Genomic DNA, 14,948 nt, shown 5'->3' on the forward strand with positions numbered 1-14,948 from the left:
TATATATTTGTACTAAGTATAAAAAATTAATAAGCACATATAGTAAAAAAAACATCACCCTGTGCTTAGCACATGAAAAAAATTATGAGCAGCACTGCAACAACACGTCCGCACTCTTCAAACACTCTCACGATACTGACTGACCTGTAATGCTTTCGCATTTATATAACCTCAGCGCAAACCGCGTTGAAAACATTAGAAACAGTGAGCCAATCAGAAAACAACATGGCATTGCATCATGTCATAATCCAACCGATCAGAAGACACCACGTCATCGCATTACGTCATAATCCAACCAATCAGAAAACAACACGTCAGATACAAGGTCATAATAAGATTGCGTAATAACTTGTTGCGTAACATGATGCAATAGTTTACCCTTACGAGCCATCGCAATGTAGCATAATAACTTGTTGCGCTACATGATGCAATAGAAGTAGACCCGAAGTAGACAGAAAATAAATTTGCATGGGTGTGCATGGGTGTGTGTGGGTGGGCGTGGGTGAGTGTGGGTGTAGGTGTGCGTGGGTGTGCGTGGGTGTAGGTGTAGGTTTGAATGGGTGTAGGTGTTACGTACTTTAACTCGTAAGAAATTATGACATTCGTACGAAGTACGAGATGAAAAAACACAGATTTACAATAGTATAAAATCAACAAAAACATCATCGAAATAGGTTTTCCATTGTGGTTAAATTAATAAAAATAATAGGCCTCGTACCACTCGTACCAAGTGTGAGGTGAAAAATCACAGATTTGCAATAGTATAAAATCGACAAAAACATCGTCAAAATAGGTTTTCCATTGTGCTTAAATTAATAAAAATAATAGGCCTCGTACCAAGTGTTATGCAGAACATATCAACTATCTCTACTTTTCTCAAATATGGTTACAGATATTAATTATTCTTTCGCACTCCTAATTTGGTAAACGGGTGCATGACGTATGGCGCAGTGGGGCCAATCTCAGACTCCGCGGTCAGCAGGCGACTTCCACGCCGTTGCGAGAATCGCGCAAGTGCGTTCCGTCGAGCCGATCCAAATTATTGTCGCAGCATAAAATAATGAATGAAATATTTCTCACATTGCAAATGGAGTTCTGCTCTAGGCTACTGCAGGTTTTTTTGTCCGATTTTTTCTAGCTTTTATCTTCATATGAACATCGTCTCCTTCGGTACGCGGGGAAGGTACATAGCGGTTCGAATCCCACTTTAAACTGTAAGTCCAGTCCCGATTAGCCTACTTATGCATAAAGTGGACCTAAAGGGAACATCATTTTTCCAGTATTATTTTATATCGCACATTTAAACAGATATATTGAGTAAAATGATGTTCGATTTGGACGATTTGTATTAAGCCGATGAGAGATCCAGTCTTCTCTGCATACAATAATAACACACATGCTGTGTTCAGCGAATTCATAAGGGAAACAGAGCGAGGTGCATACTAGCGATAGCAACGCATAGAAATTATATTTAGAAAATTGCGCATTTGAAGCCTTCACGCCAACTAACATTTTAATAAAATATATTTCGAGCAAAAACGTAGGTCAATTGTGTTTATCTCGCAAAAATTTACTTAATCATCGTGTCGAGTTGTGGTAGTGGTTTCAGCATTTAACGCACCTGAAATATTGATTTTATATTTTGGTCTGTTTTACAGCTGCAACTCTTGTAATATGCAAGGAGTTGTGGGTTCATTAAGTGAGACAAAAGGATAACTATTTGAAATAAAAGTCGTGTATCTTTCTTCTCACCACACCTTGGAAAAACTCGCCCAATAAAATATTGGGTCGACGCAATTTTTTGTTGTTCCCTTTTTCTTTACAAACTTTTTTCACTGTGCTGACGTAACCCCAAAACACTTCGCCGTGCACTTGACACCTTGCTTTATGTCGTGAGATACGCCTATTTGTTTTCCCTGGTCGAAATATCTCTTGGCGCTGACTATAATTTCTTTTGCACCACTATGATACCACGGTCTTGCCATTTTCATGCAACAAAACTATTACTTCACAGAACCGCCATCACTCAATACAGTGCGTACGAACAAACACGCGAACTTGTGAGAGACCGACTACCTGGATAGAACGCACGTAAGAATTATCATGGCTATGTGGGAATTCAGGCAATAATTCATGACAGGAATGTAAACACAGAAGTGATAAAAGAAAATGTCGGCATCTCTACAATGCTTTCCTTTGGGCAACACATTGTTTCGACTCATTTCTCGTGTCAAAGCTGCTTGGACGCGGAGTTTAAAGGCCAAGCGGCGACGCTTGGCAAGAAAACTCACTTGTTCTTAGCAACGATGTGAATTGCGCGGGAACCGGTTGCCAAGAAAAACAATTCTCTGTGTTGGTTTCAATTCGCACAGCGTGCAAGAATGAGATATGAAAGTTTGATTTTTATTCCACCGCCATCATTTTGATATGCATTTCATGACCATTGGGCTGACAATTGCCGAGATTGCAACATCATAATTAATCATTAATTGTGACTGTTCCACAGACGATAGTACCATTATATTTGGCTGAGATTTTTCCACAGAATCAAGCTTCAATTACAAAAAAAAATCATATTTTTACGACGGTTTTACACAAGCTACACACAATTGAATTCGACTTATGTAAAAACACCCGAAAAACTACACTTTTACGAACATTTTTGTCTGAATGGGAAACAGACAGAGTTAAAATCACTTTGTCTTGCTTTTGTCTAAAAGCAGACACTTGTAGCTTTCCAATGAGGTATATTTGAGTTTTTTCCTCCCACGAAGAACAATGTTACAAGCACGCAAACTGAGGGCTCAATATTGTTGTTACGGATAGTGTGTCAATTAGACACGGAAAATGAGGAGGGATATAATTTCTTGTTTTAATAAAAATTGCACCATAAGATGACTATAAATGTAGTACGGCTAAATCACTGACCACCTGCTACTGCTTCTAAATTATACATATATACAGCTACGAAAATACAAGGGCTGTTAAAAAAGAAACCGAAATTTTACAAAATTGAGATAATGGTAATATTCACCAGCTATTTAGGCCTGTCTTAATCAAAGTACCCACTCCACTGTGCACATAACGCTCACAGCGTTTCTTCCAGTCCTGGAATGCCTGCTGGAACTCCAGTTTCGGAATGGCCTGTAGATCCCGTAGCGAATTATCCTTGATATCTTCCATTGTCTGGAATCTGGGACCTCTGAGGGTTGATTTTAACTTGGGGTGGAGGAAGATGTCTGCTGGTGAAAATCAGGGGAGTAAGCCGGTTGTGGGACAACAGGTGCCTGGTCCTTTGCCAAAATCTCTCGGACAACGAGTGAGAATGAGCACATGCATTATCGTGATGAACCATCCAAGACTTGTTCTGCCACATCTGAGACCTATTGCGCCGTACCTTTTCTTGTAATCATTGCATGACGTAAAATTAGAATGCTGCGTTCACTGTAGAACCACGCGGCGAAAACTCTGGATGATCAACTGCCAGTCGCAGAAAACGATCAACATCACTTTAACACGGGATCTACGTATTCCCTCGTGCTTTTTTGGTCCGTTCTGAGGATTTTTCTGACCCAAAGTGATAATTTGATCTTAGTTTTCACATCTTAGCCGTACACCCATGTTCCGTGTTTTCTGCAATTTAACACAGGATTTTACACCTGTACTCGCTACTCTTACAACTCCTTCATGGTAAGGAAACTGAAAATCGCCGCGGGCACTCAGCACACCTGCACTCAACGCGATCTACTGCGTTACTGCTGTTGGCAACAGCTTTGAAACTGATCCATGTTAATAACTAAGGACACCGCTAGGCACCACCACTGTCAGTTCCCTTCAACTAATACAAACTTTACATAAAGAGTTCGGTTTTCTTTTGAACAGGCCTTGTACTAATCTTCTAGTTCTGCTGATATTTTGTGAAGGAAGCGTGTGTGAAGGAGAATAACTGAAGATTTGACTTTGGTTCTAGGAATTGAGGAGATCCATCAGTCAGGCAGAATGGCGAGTCTAATTGGTGTTGAAGGAGGCCATTCCTTGGGAAGCAGCCTGGGCGTCCTCAGAATGTTTTATCAGCTGGGAGTCAGATATTTGACGCTCACTCACACCTGCAATACTCCTTGGTGAGTAAAACTTTTGCTTCGGGGAAACAGAATATAAGAACTTGTAATCAGTTAGCTTCATATTAACGTAATTGATACGCACCCACTTATTGCATAATTTTAAGTGTTTAATATGTTAATTGTCTATGATGACGCAATTTGTTTTGTTCAATTGGGTAGTCTGTTATGGTTATGGATTAACCTTAAAACATTTGATTGTGGGTTGTTAGGTGAGAGTTATTATGAAGGTTGCTGGATGATGGAAGTGATTTTGGAAATGTGTTAATTTGTGTAGTCAAGAACTATTATGATCTTAATACAATTTTGTTTGTAATAAGGAGTTTAATTGCTAGTGCAAGTGTAATATATTAAAATTAACTGACATCTAAATATTTTTTTGTGTTCGAGAGTTAGTAAGGTTTACGTAAACATACCCTTATCTGTTTTCCCACAACGTGAGGGCTTCATAGTAGGCTGATAAGTTTCATGCTCGCCGTCGAGGAATAAAAGTAAGTAGATCCATTGAGAATAAACCGGGGAACGTAACAACTTTAGTAAGAACTGTTAGAAATTAGGTTAAGTGCCATGACTATTAACTCTTGGGAGAGTTTCAATCAACTGTGTTAGCGAATTTTGCAGATGAGAGCGGCGATGATTACGTTCAGGAACGTCTCGAAAATTTTTAATATAAGACCAAAAATATATAGATGTACAGTCACCTACAATAAATATGGGACACCTAGGTCCTGAAATACTCTCTTTCTGCAAGGTGTTAACTTGTTGCGCAACTGAACGGCGAAAAGTAGATTTTAATAACAAATTTTCAATAGAAAATTCTACCACCGCCATATAGTTAGGCATTGCAGGGAAGCGAGTATTTTAGGATCTAAGTGTCCCATTGTTATTGCCAATGACTGTACATGGTATTAAACTCGACGTGACGAGACTGAAACTGATAAACTTCAATTTATACTCGTCCCCGGGAATCTGTGGAACAAGATCACATGTAACGGAAGAGAAAGCGAGTGGACGGATAACAGCTGTTAGCTGCAGCCGCATGTCCCTCTTCATGCACTCACTTTCCCCTCATGCATTCATTGGTCGAGCCCCCTCGAGTCACTACTTGCGCAGAGACTTGTTTTCGTTCTTTTGCTCCAGAGATTACCGGGATAGATTGTAGTATTGAAACTTAAAGCACATAAATATAGAATTCATATTGTACACAACGGTCTCCTTTTAACAATATTCAATCTTCCGCCACACTCACGTGCCTACATGTATCTTTTACAAATAATGTATAGTAGAGTACAGCACACATATTTTTACCGTTGCGTAGATACGAATTTTCGTTTCGTCTCCCTCTCTCTTAGCATCACGTGTTCTACCTTGCTCTACAACCTTCCTTATTGTTGCCATATTGTCATTCCATTCCTGGACACACTCGCGCAAACATCATTGAAAGCAATTGAATAGCGCTCCAGCTCGCGGTTCACACCGTTCGGCAGGGACGGTAATGTGGCAATATAGCATGACGAAGTGGTTGCTTCTTTTATGCAGTGCATGTTCATTGGCTAGCTAGTAACTAGTGTTGCCAACTGTAATAATGAAGCACTATTTCTGTCACGGAAGGGGAAAGGCAGGTAAAGTGTCGGTGAGTTTTGTTGGATTGGAAGCACCATATTTTTATTTTATACTAAGTATTTGACCGGTTTGACGTTGTGTGCGTGTATTGCGTGTGTGTATGTGAAAGTGTGTGTTTGCTAATGAACGTTAAATTCCATAATACCTCCAGTTCTGTCAAAGTTGAAATCAAAAACCTTGCATAGCCAAGCTCGGGAAATTCTAAGCAACGTGCACGAGTTCATGAAGGAGGAAGCCAGTCAAGGTGTTAGCATCCCAATAAAGAATTTTGGCAAGAGAGCAGCGGCTGCGACTGAAGTTCCTGAAGTCCTGGAGTTCTTGTAGAAATTGGATAGAGGAGGCTGTCATTTTTGCTGCTTAATGCGATGCTTATTGTTTTCTGTGTTAAAATTGCCATGCTTTGATGGGTGACCAAGTTCATAGCAGGGCCGGTGGAAGGGGAAGGCGAACCGTGCCACCGCCCAGAGAGACAAATTTTCAGGACTGCAAAATTTGAAGAGAAGAAAAAATAAGCCTATTGAAAACTGTGGTCGAGCGAGATATTCTTTTGCGCTTAATAGTATTGAAATAGGATAAGAAGTTTCATTATTTATTTTATATTTTGATGTTTTACTTAGGAATATATTGATTTTCAATTTCCCGTTGCTGCGTAATGACGGGGTGGGGGGGGAGGGCGATCGAAATGGAGCGGCAACTGCCGCCACCGCCCAAGAAGGCAAAATGACTAGCGTCGGCCCTGGTTCATAGCAAAAGAAAAAGCCGCGCAGTTTATCGTCTAGTGGCAGTATATGTACTTGTTATTGTTGTGGAAGCCGGCATCGTTTATAAATGTACAACAAAGGCAACCGACTGTCGCCGATCACAGAGAGGAAATAATAATACTGCTTGAGGAGGAGTGTTGTGTCCAATTGTCGCGGTTTAACACGTTGGTATGTTATTATCTGCCGTTGCAGTTCCGTACCAGTGTATACGGGTTTTGGTAGTGAACAGTTAGAACGCCACCAGTGCATTAATGCAATGAAAAATAATATATTTTTTTTTTTTGAGATCACTCAAATAAGGAATCGTATGAAGAAGTCTTCTTTGCAGCATTTTTGGTAATTTTGCGTATGTGTTAGTTCATATGTATGTATGTAGCTACATACAAAGCCACTTGTTTGTACATATTAATCCTAGTCCTGGTATAATGCATGACGTTTAAAACACAACGTTAGATAGACCTGAATTCTCTAATTTTCTTGTTGTACGTAAGAGCTATGCATCGGCGCACTGCAGCGATTTTTCTATCTGCTCCATTAGCAACACTGCTTCTTTAGTTGTGTCGCGCATCGCACGGCAGAAATATCTGTGCTGGACTCTATTGAACAATTCCAACAATACTTTGTTCACACAGGACACTTCTGTTTCCTACCCATTCAAATTTCTTAGGTGATGATGTTCATTTGTTTGTTTATTCTGTTAATTTTCGAGCTAAATATTCAGTTTATTGTTCATTCGGTTTCTATCAGCATGCACTGGATTAAGGACAACAGAGCCATCTGTTGATCTAATGTTTTATTCATATTATCTGTGGAAACTTGTTAAGCCATTAACGGTAAAATAGGATTATTAAATTGAGATGCATTATCAAACAAACTGTCCATTATCAACGTTCAAGCACTTTACGCAGTGTGCGATTGAATTATTGTGGAAATTGTCCGGTAACATTTTGCCCCCTTGATTTGAAGACACCTTTTTTAATTCAATTTTGGATTTGAGATGCTTACTAGCCTTGCAATTGCTCACATTTTACGCATGTAAAATTGATTGGAGAAATCTATTTTTGGCTATCTTTTAACATTTTGAAATTATCACTTGTTAATTATAACTGAATATGCTCCGTGCATTTCTTGTGTATAAAAATACATAAAAATTCATTTCATCTTTGATTAATGGAAAATCGATATATGTGCAGTCTCACTACCCGGCTTCAGTTTAAAATTCTATACTAGTTGGATTTATCGATGATGGGCGGGTGTGACAACACTTCACAGACTGTCATATATTGTTCAAACACATTATGATAATGATATGATTGATTTCTGATTGAATGTCCTTGGGATATTTGAGTGATTTCCGACGTTTATTATATGTATGCTACATGCGAACATTTTGAAATACTATAACATTGAAATAAATGAGGAAAAGTGAAAGCATATTTCAATATCGGAAACCTTTGCGTAAATCTACTTCTCACGATTCTTGATTGATTGATTGACTTGCTTTATTTTACTTCGCCTTTTGTGCAACTTTTATGAATGGACACTCACAGATAACCATGCCCAGGCATCGAATCCGGGACACTTGGCGTCGTAGCTCGATGTGCTAACCACTCCGCCACGGGGGCCGGCTTCTCACGCTGCTATCCCCCATTCAAAATTATAAAGTTTAATTCAAGAGACTGGCTTTCAAGATGGTGATTGACCAATGGCGGCGATTGGGTTCCAGAACTGAGGGCAAGATGCCAAAACCGGGAGGGGGGGTAAGGACATTTTGATATTTTACTTTCCTTTGGTAGATAAGGTTTAGCATAGTGCGGGGCAAAAGTGGCAAAAAGTTTGGAGCAACTGCCCCCACGACCCCCTCGCTGCCGGTGCATGAGACCATACTTTCATCCATTAGGATAATGGAGGAGTAAAACAGAGGAAACGGATGAAATTAAATATTATCAGTTTATAAAGAAACATATCAACATTCTTATTTATCCCTTTGCTCTTCGTACTGCCTTTCCTTCAAGTGATATCAAATTTACATTTGTCTATATGTAGGCAATGTGTAGGATTTGTACTACCACGTATTGCACAATAGCATTTTGGAAAGTTCAAACGATTCTTAAATACTCATTTGGCGTTTAGAAGACGTGATTTCCTTCGATGTAGAGAACTATTCGCAGTATTGAGTAATCAATTTAAATATGAAAAAGCTCTTTTCAGCCATGGTGCAAGCACATGCATCCATTTGCAATGTTGTTCTGTTAGAAAAAGTACTGTACAATTGATTAAATCTGCACACGGTGATTATTATTTCTGTCTATTTGGACTAATAGAAGAATCAAGGGTTTCCGCAGATCTGGGCCAGCGAGAGCTCCTGCACCCTGAGATATCTGGGAAAAGTACATGTAATTCGAATAATGAAACTGGAGCGATATTTTATTACAAATACGTAATATTGTTTTCTGTGATTTACAAGATATATGTTACAGCAATTAACTGCCATGTTCAACAAAGAAACGAGAGATAGTTTTACAGGAGACATTAAAATCATGTTGACTGTCTTAACTGTGACTATGAAGAGTCAGGGCCTATTTATCAACAAAGTGATAGATGCTTGTGGAAAGGAAGCAAAGAGAATCTAGCTCAAATTTAAATAGTGGACTCAAATCTGAATTGTCAATAATGCCGAAGTATTTTTCAGTCAATTTCAGTTTTAGGATTTGTAAATTTATAATAAAATTTAATAATAATAGTAACACCACTTAGCCTTCTTTCCATGATAACCAAAAACTCAATATGCTGACCAAAGCAAAATTTATTTTATTATAAAACATAACATTATTGTTACGTTTTAACCTTCTAGCAAAGTCTTCTTCAGACTCTGTGCGACACACAAATGAAATAAGGTACAAAACAAGAAGATATACACAAAAATCACTCCCCTCCAGACACAAGTTTATTAGAATGTTGTTTATCTGGAACATTCCTTTCCAGGTGTTCCAGCAGGTGTTCTTCTCCTGTCAACTGTTATTTCACCTGAGAGGCGATTTAGATAAACATTTCCTTTCATCTGGAACGTGGTTGGACTCTTTATCTCAAGCCCTTTTTCCTTACTCTTTCTTTCTTCATTCTTCTTCATTCTTTTCTCCTCCTTCGCTTTTGTCCTTTTCACTTTTTCTAACACCTTCTTCCATCCTTTGTTTATCTTCAGTCCTCCATTCCAGTTCATTGTGTCTTCTTGCCCTTTCTTCTCTACTTCCTTGGTAAACATTTCCAGAAAAAAACAACTTTCTAATAATCTTGTGTCTGGAGGGGAGTAATTTTTGTGTATATATCTTCCTGTTTTGTACCTTATTTCATTTGTATTTAGTACAGAGTCTGAAGAAGACCTTGCTAGAAGGTTGAAACGTAACGTTTAGTTCTATGTTTTATAATAAAGTAAATTCTGCCTTGGTCAGAATATTGAGTTTTAATAATAATAATAATAACAACAACAACAAAAGTAAAATTTATGTTTCTATAACTGAACGCCAAGATATGAAATCCTACTCTCTCCCATGTGAGAAAAAGACCTGCGGTCGGTCACCTGTAGCAGAAGCTGAACACGAAATTCTATTCTCTTCCCTGTCTGAAAAATCTCTAGCATTGGTTCCGAATATGGTACGGACACAGATGTAGAAACTCTTGACAATTTAAGATCCCTTTGCATTCAGGCACATGTTATGAAAAAACTTCTCTTTCGTTGCTTTTGGGAGATCAAATTTGCAACATGAAATGGATATTGTGTGTAGGGGAGGATATCCGAAAAGTTAAATTCCCTCTGGCAATCGAAAAAAGAATATCCCTACTTTCCACTTTCAAAGAACACACACACATCGGTGCGGTTGCTCGCTTCGAGTTTTTGAAGCGAATGTTGACAACTGACACTTTTCTCACTCTTATTTTCAGAAACTTATTTTTGCAGATTCATACATGAGGAAGAATAAACAAGGCACTGTGTAAAACGCAAAAGTTCATTGAAGCCTTTGTGGAAAAAGAGAGTAAAATGTGTATCTCATGATCTCCTGCATGTCAATGTCCTGGAACTCTTATCATGGGCGTCACCAGAAATTCTTGTTTCGGGCAATTGATATATCTTTAATAGTAGAAAAAATAACAGTATTATTATTGTTATGCTTATGATTATTACTATAAAATAATAACTATTATAAACAAATTAAAACAAATTTAATTACAATTTTATTATTATTATTATAGCCTTGGGGAGACTTTCCTACTCGATTCACCAGACGAGTGAATATCCTGTAGAACTGTTTTGATATCAACTTTTACACATCTCGTTCAAAAGAAAGCTTTGGACGTTAGGCGGAAATTTTAGTTGTATTGTTAATGTTGTGGCCTCTCATACAAACAATTTTTTTTTAATTTTGAGAAGTGTGAAATTATATATTTTTTGTTAAATGCTAGAATAAGAAACTTGAACTCGTTCCTGTACTTTTCACTAAATTCTTTCGATCTAAAGCACTTTTAATTTTATTATTCAACTGATTTTTTTTCCTGTTATTGACAATAAAGTAACTGGATTTCCTTTCTTTGTAACTTGAAATGAACTTCGTTCATTTCCAGGGGGTTCGACGGACCTGTTCTACCCCCCCCCCCCCCCACTCCCGATCACCATGGCTCTTATGTCACTCATTGAATGTCTAACAAATGAACAGAAAATGAACTACATGTTGTGAGACGCTGTAGAAACTCTAGATCGAGAAGCACATTTGTATCTATGCAGAATGGTTTCATTTGTGGCCCTTGAGTCGCGACCAATGTATAAAAATAGGCAAGCAATGTAGAATAAGCAAAAATAGAAAACAACGCCCGTACACTCTCGGCCAATTCTAAGTTGCAAACACTCCATTGAGAGTCAATTGGGTCACTACAACCAAGAAGTGTCCGTGACTGTACATACGTATATTGAGAAAGATTTTTTTTTCTTTCTTTACTTGTCAGAGCCGTAGTTACATATTTTCAACATTCTAAAATGTCCTAAAACACACAAAATGCACGTTATACTTCCACGTGTTAAGAAAATTTATTATCATTTTATTTGAATTTTACATTATACCGGTACAATAGCAGTTTCTTTAGCTAGTTTAGAAAATGAAGAAATTATTACGTACACGTTGAATGGTTTGTATGGTCGATTATTCTGAAGAAGAAACGAAATAAAATAAATAAGGAAAAAATGTAACTGAACCGGTCACAAACAAAAACCAAATGCCACAGAAACAACAAACCATTCAGCCATGTTTCTTTCTCTTAAAACAAAAACCACTCATTTATTCAACTTAATGTCTCTGTCGTTTCTGCTGGCAAAAGTATGGCCCACAACGTTGTTCGTGTGACCGATTTAACTGTAAAAAGCTAATAATAAGTCGATGTGTCTGTACATATATACATGTGTATGTATCCACGTGGCAGAGGGGTTAACACATAGTGCTATGACGTCAGGGGTATCGGGTTCGAATCCTGGACTGGGTGTGGATGTTTGTTAGTGTCCATTCATTAATGTCATCACTCATCCCCATCTTCGCAAATTATATATATATGTGGGGGGGGGTGTATGTGTGTATTTGTTTGTGTGTATTGCAACAATGCAGGCCGTCAGCCCGTTGCCAAGACACACGACACACCGGCTCGGTCCCCTCGACAGACAAAGACCGGGCGTCGCTGCCTACCAAATATCTTTCTGTTATAAATATATAAATGCCACGACTACGCTCAGTTCCTGTGGGGCATGAGACCCCGCATCCCAAAGTTCGGGCAAAGGTCTGCTTTTGAATAATAATATAATTAAAATTAAATTTATGCTTACTTATCTAAAACTCCAAAATAAGGTAACCATTCTCATGCTTGAACCTCCATCGTGATCGCACCCGCATCCCACTAACCAGTGAGGATACGCATGCGAGTCGCGAGCGAAATCAGCATAATCGAATCTGACACCCTTTGGATTGATAAAGCCTCCGCCTCACTGACCAGTGATGGCGGGACACCTCACCAAACCCAAAGGATGCCAGTTAATTTATACTTATGAGACAAATTTACTATAAGGAAATACCAATTAACGATTATAAATTTATTTACAAATCCAAACATAGTTAGGTTGAAAGAAAAATATACAATCTTCTGATCAAGAGAAAACTACAATGCCAAAATTAAATTTTTGTTCAAAAATGACTTCCGTAACATAGACTGAAACTTGCTTTCGAGTAAACATACAATCCAGAGAGCTCTCTCTTATATATATATTGTCCATATCCCATCATAGAACTAACCCAGCTGTAACTTGGTTTCAATTAACGGTGACTAATTATTCAGTAATGGTCGACAAAATTTCTTGGAAACAAAACAAAAGAAAAATTTGCATAACATATTTCCGCAAATATCTATTCGTGCTTCTGTCATATTTTCACATCTGCATTATGTTCTCTAGAACTCATGAGGTATACTACCCTCTTCAGGGCCAACCTCCAATAACATTCATAACAAAATATAAGGGGAGCCTTTCTCTACCCAATATCAAAGCCATATCTCGGCCACAAATTACAAATGTCCACGTGGAATTCCTTAACATAATAGGGGACTCTGTCTACCCTTTTTGGCTACTCACATTGCAAAAGCAAAACAATAGACCTTTACATTAAATGAATTTCTATAAAAACATATACTCAACCGGTCACCTATTGTAACTGTTTCAAAATTGTATCTAATATAAACCTAAATAAGAGAAACCATAAACCTTCCTCAACTTTCCGGATACCCAGACTTTAAAACGGACATGTAAACTATATAAGCTATCAGATTTAAAAGACACCCTCTGACCAGAGGTATGCTCTCGGATTAATGTAATAAAGAATCAAATTTATTTAAATGAACCTCCTGACCAGGAGAATTCAGAATGATTTAGAAATTACTCGACGAGAAGGATGTATATCCTGAATTTATATCGGAGTCACACTGACCAGTGCCAACTTCGACTGAATTTAAGAATCAAAATTTTAAATTATTAAGATTAATTAAGTATGAATCAAATTATTTATATGCTCGCTAAATCCCCTTTAAGGATTAGGCTGACCAGCACAAATCCAGAAAGGTGGCTTACGGAAAACCTCGGACATTGTGGAAGGGAGAGCTGACCAGCCACTCCCCACACAACGCCCGTATTCTCCCAGACCTGGACCTCGACAAGCGATTTAATCACCTAACGATTCCGGAATCTACTGCTATACTGATTATTTTGCCAGCGAGACGGCTGGTATTTATACTTGCGGGATTGCGCAATTCTATTCCCCAACAAAAGATTTGGACAAACTGAAAAGTTATTTTTAGCATCCAACAATTACCCCTTCCAAAAAGGCACATCGAGAAACACAATGCAAGCTAAACTTATTTACAAACCCGCGCAGCGCCGAAAGAAAAAGAACCCATTGTTGTTAAGAAAGAAAAATAATGCAAGCTTCAACTTGCTTTGCGTTCTTTTTCGCTTGGCAGAAACTGCGTTACAATTTTAACAAAGATAAAATATACATTCAAAAGATTAGAACAACAAAAATAATTTACACGAGGGCTATCGAAAAGTAATTTGAATAATAAAGAAATTTACCAAAAATTATCAATCGGTACAGTATGTGAGTTATTCCATGCCAAATCAACACAGATATGTGCAATTTTTAACCTGACCATCTCCGATTTTCATGAAATTTGGGGAGTTTAAACTATGTATAGAACTTAGTAACTATGAAAATTTTTAGTCTCGTGCGTCTTGTAATTGTTAAATTATTCAAGGTCAAAGTTTGCAGAAATTGCCTTTTTTGAGCCCGCTTAGCTATACTAAATGTGCTGTAACTCCGCCCCTATTTTGCCTAGAAAGCTCAAATAAAGCTTATTGTACAGGGAATTGAACAAGCTTTCCAGTGATATATAACAAGCCTACCTTTGGATAAAAATATAATTTTGTCACGTGACCTTGACTTTTGACCTTGAATATCTCAAAACATGTCATCACCAAAAATCGTGAAAAAAATATATTTGGTCCCTCATACCATACTCTAAAACATATCAAAAAATCATTCTGGGACTGCAATGGAATCAGAAGATACAAAATAATATGTGTAACTATGTGACTGATAAAAGCCCCATTACATGAACTATGAAGAGTCAAATGTTCCTTAACACCCCCTACAAAATGTAAAGGAGTTATCCTGGGTATAATTGGTCATAAAAGAAATAGGTTAGGCACAGGGAGATCCCTAGCCGTGTGTGTCAAGCGCAGATCCGGCATATTGTTGACCGCCATATTAAATTTAACGCAAAAATTTCAAAGGAAAGGGGGTGATGTGATATATCAAATCAGGCTAGAATTTCACGAGAAATGGAGTGACGAAGGTTTATCCAACAT

At 38.0% G+C, this 14,948-nt stretch overlaps 1 protein-coding gene across 1 annotated transcript in view; it reads left to right on the forward strand.

Annotated features, from left to right (window-relative positions):
- LOC145980366 (dipeptidase 1-like) overlaps positions 1-14,948 on the forward strand; it is a 136,302-nt gene that overhangs the window by 89,435 nt on the left and 31,919 nt on the right. The window contains exon 6 of the mRNA XM_083113428.1: positions 3,971-4,121. Within this exon, the coding sequence (XP_082969554.1) occupies positions 3,971-4,121 (151 nt within the window). The remainder of the gene's footprint in view (positions 1-3,970; positions 4,122-14,948) is intronic.

This window comes from Lepisma saccharinum, chromosome 27, assembly GCF_977018435.1.
Source record: "Lepisma saccharinum chromosome 27, izLepSacc3.1, whole genome shotgun sequence".
In the NCBI taxonomy this organism is placed as follows: domain Eukaryota; kingdom Metazoa; phylum Arthropoda; class Insecta; order Zygentoma; family Lepismatidae; genus Lepisma; species Lepisma saccharinum.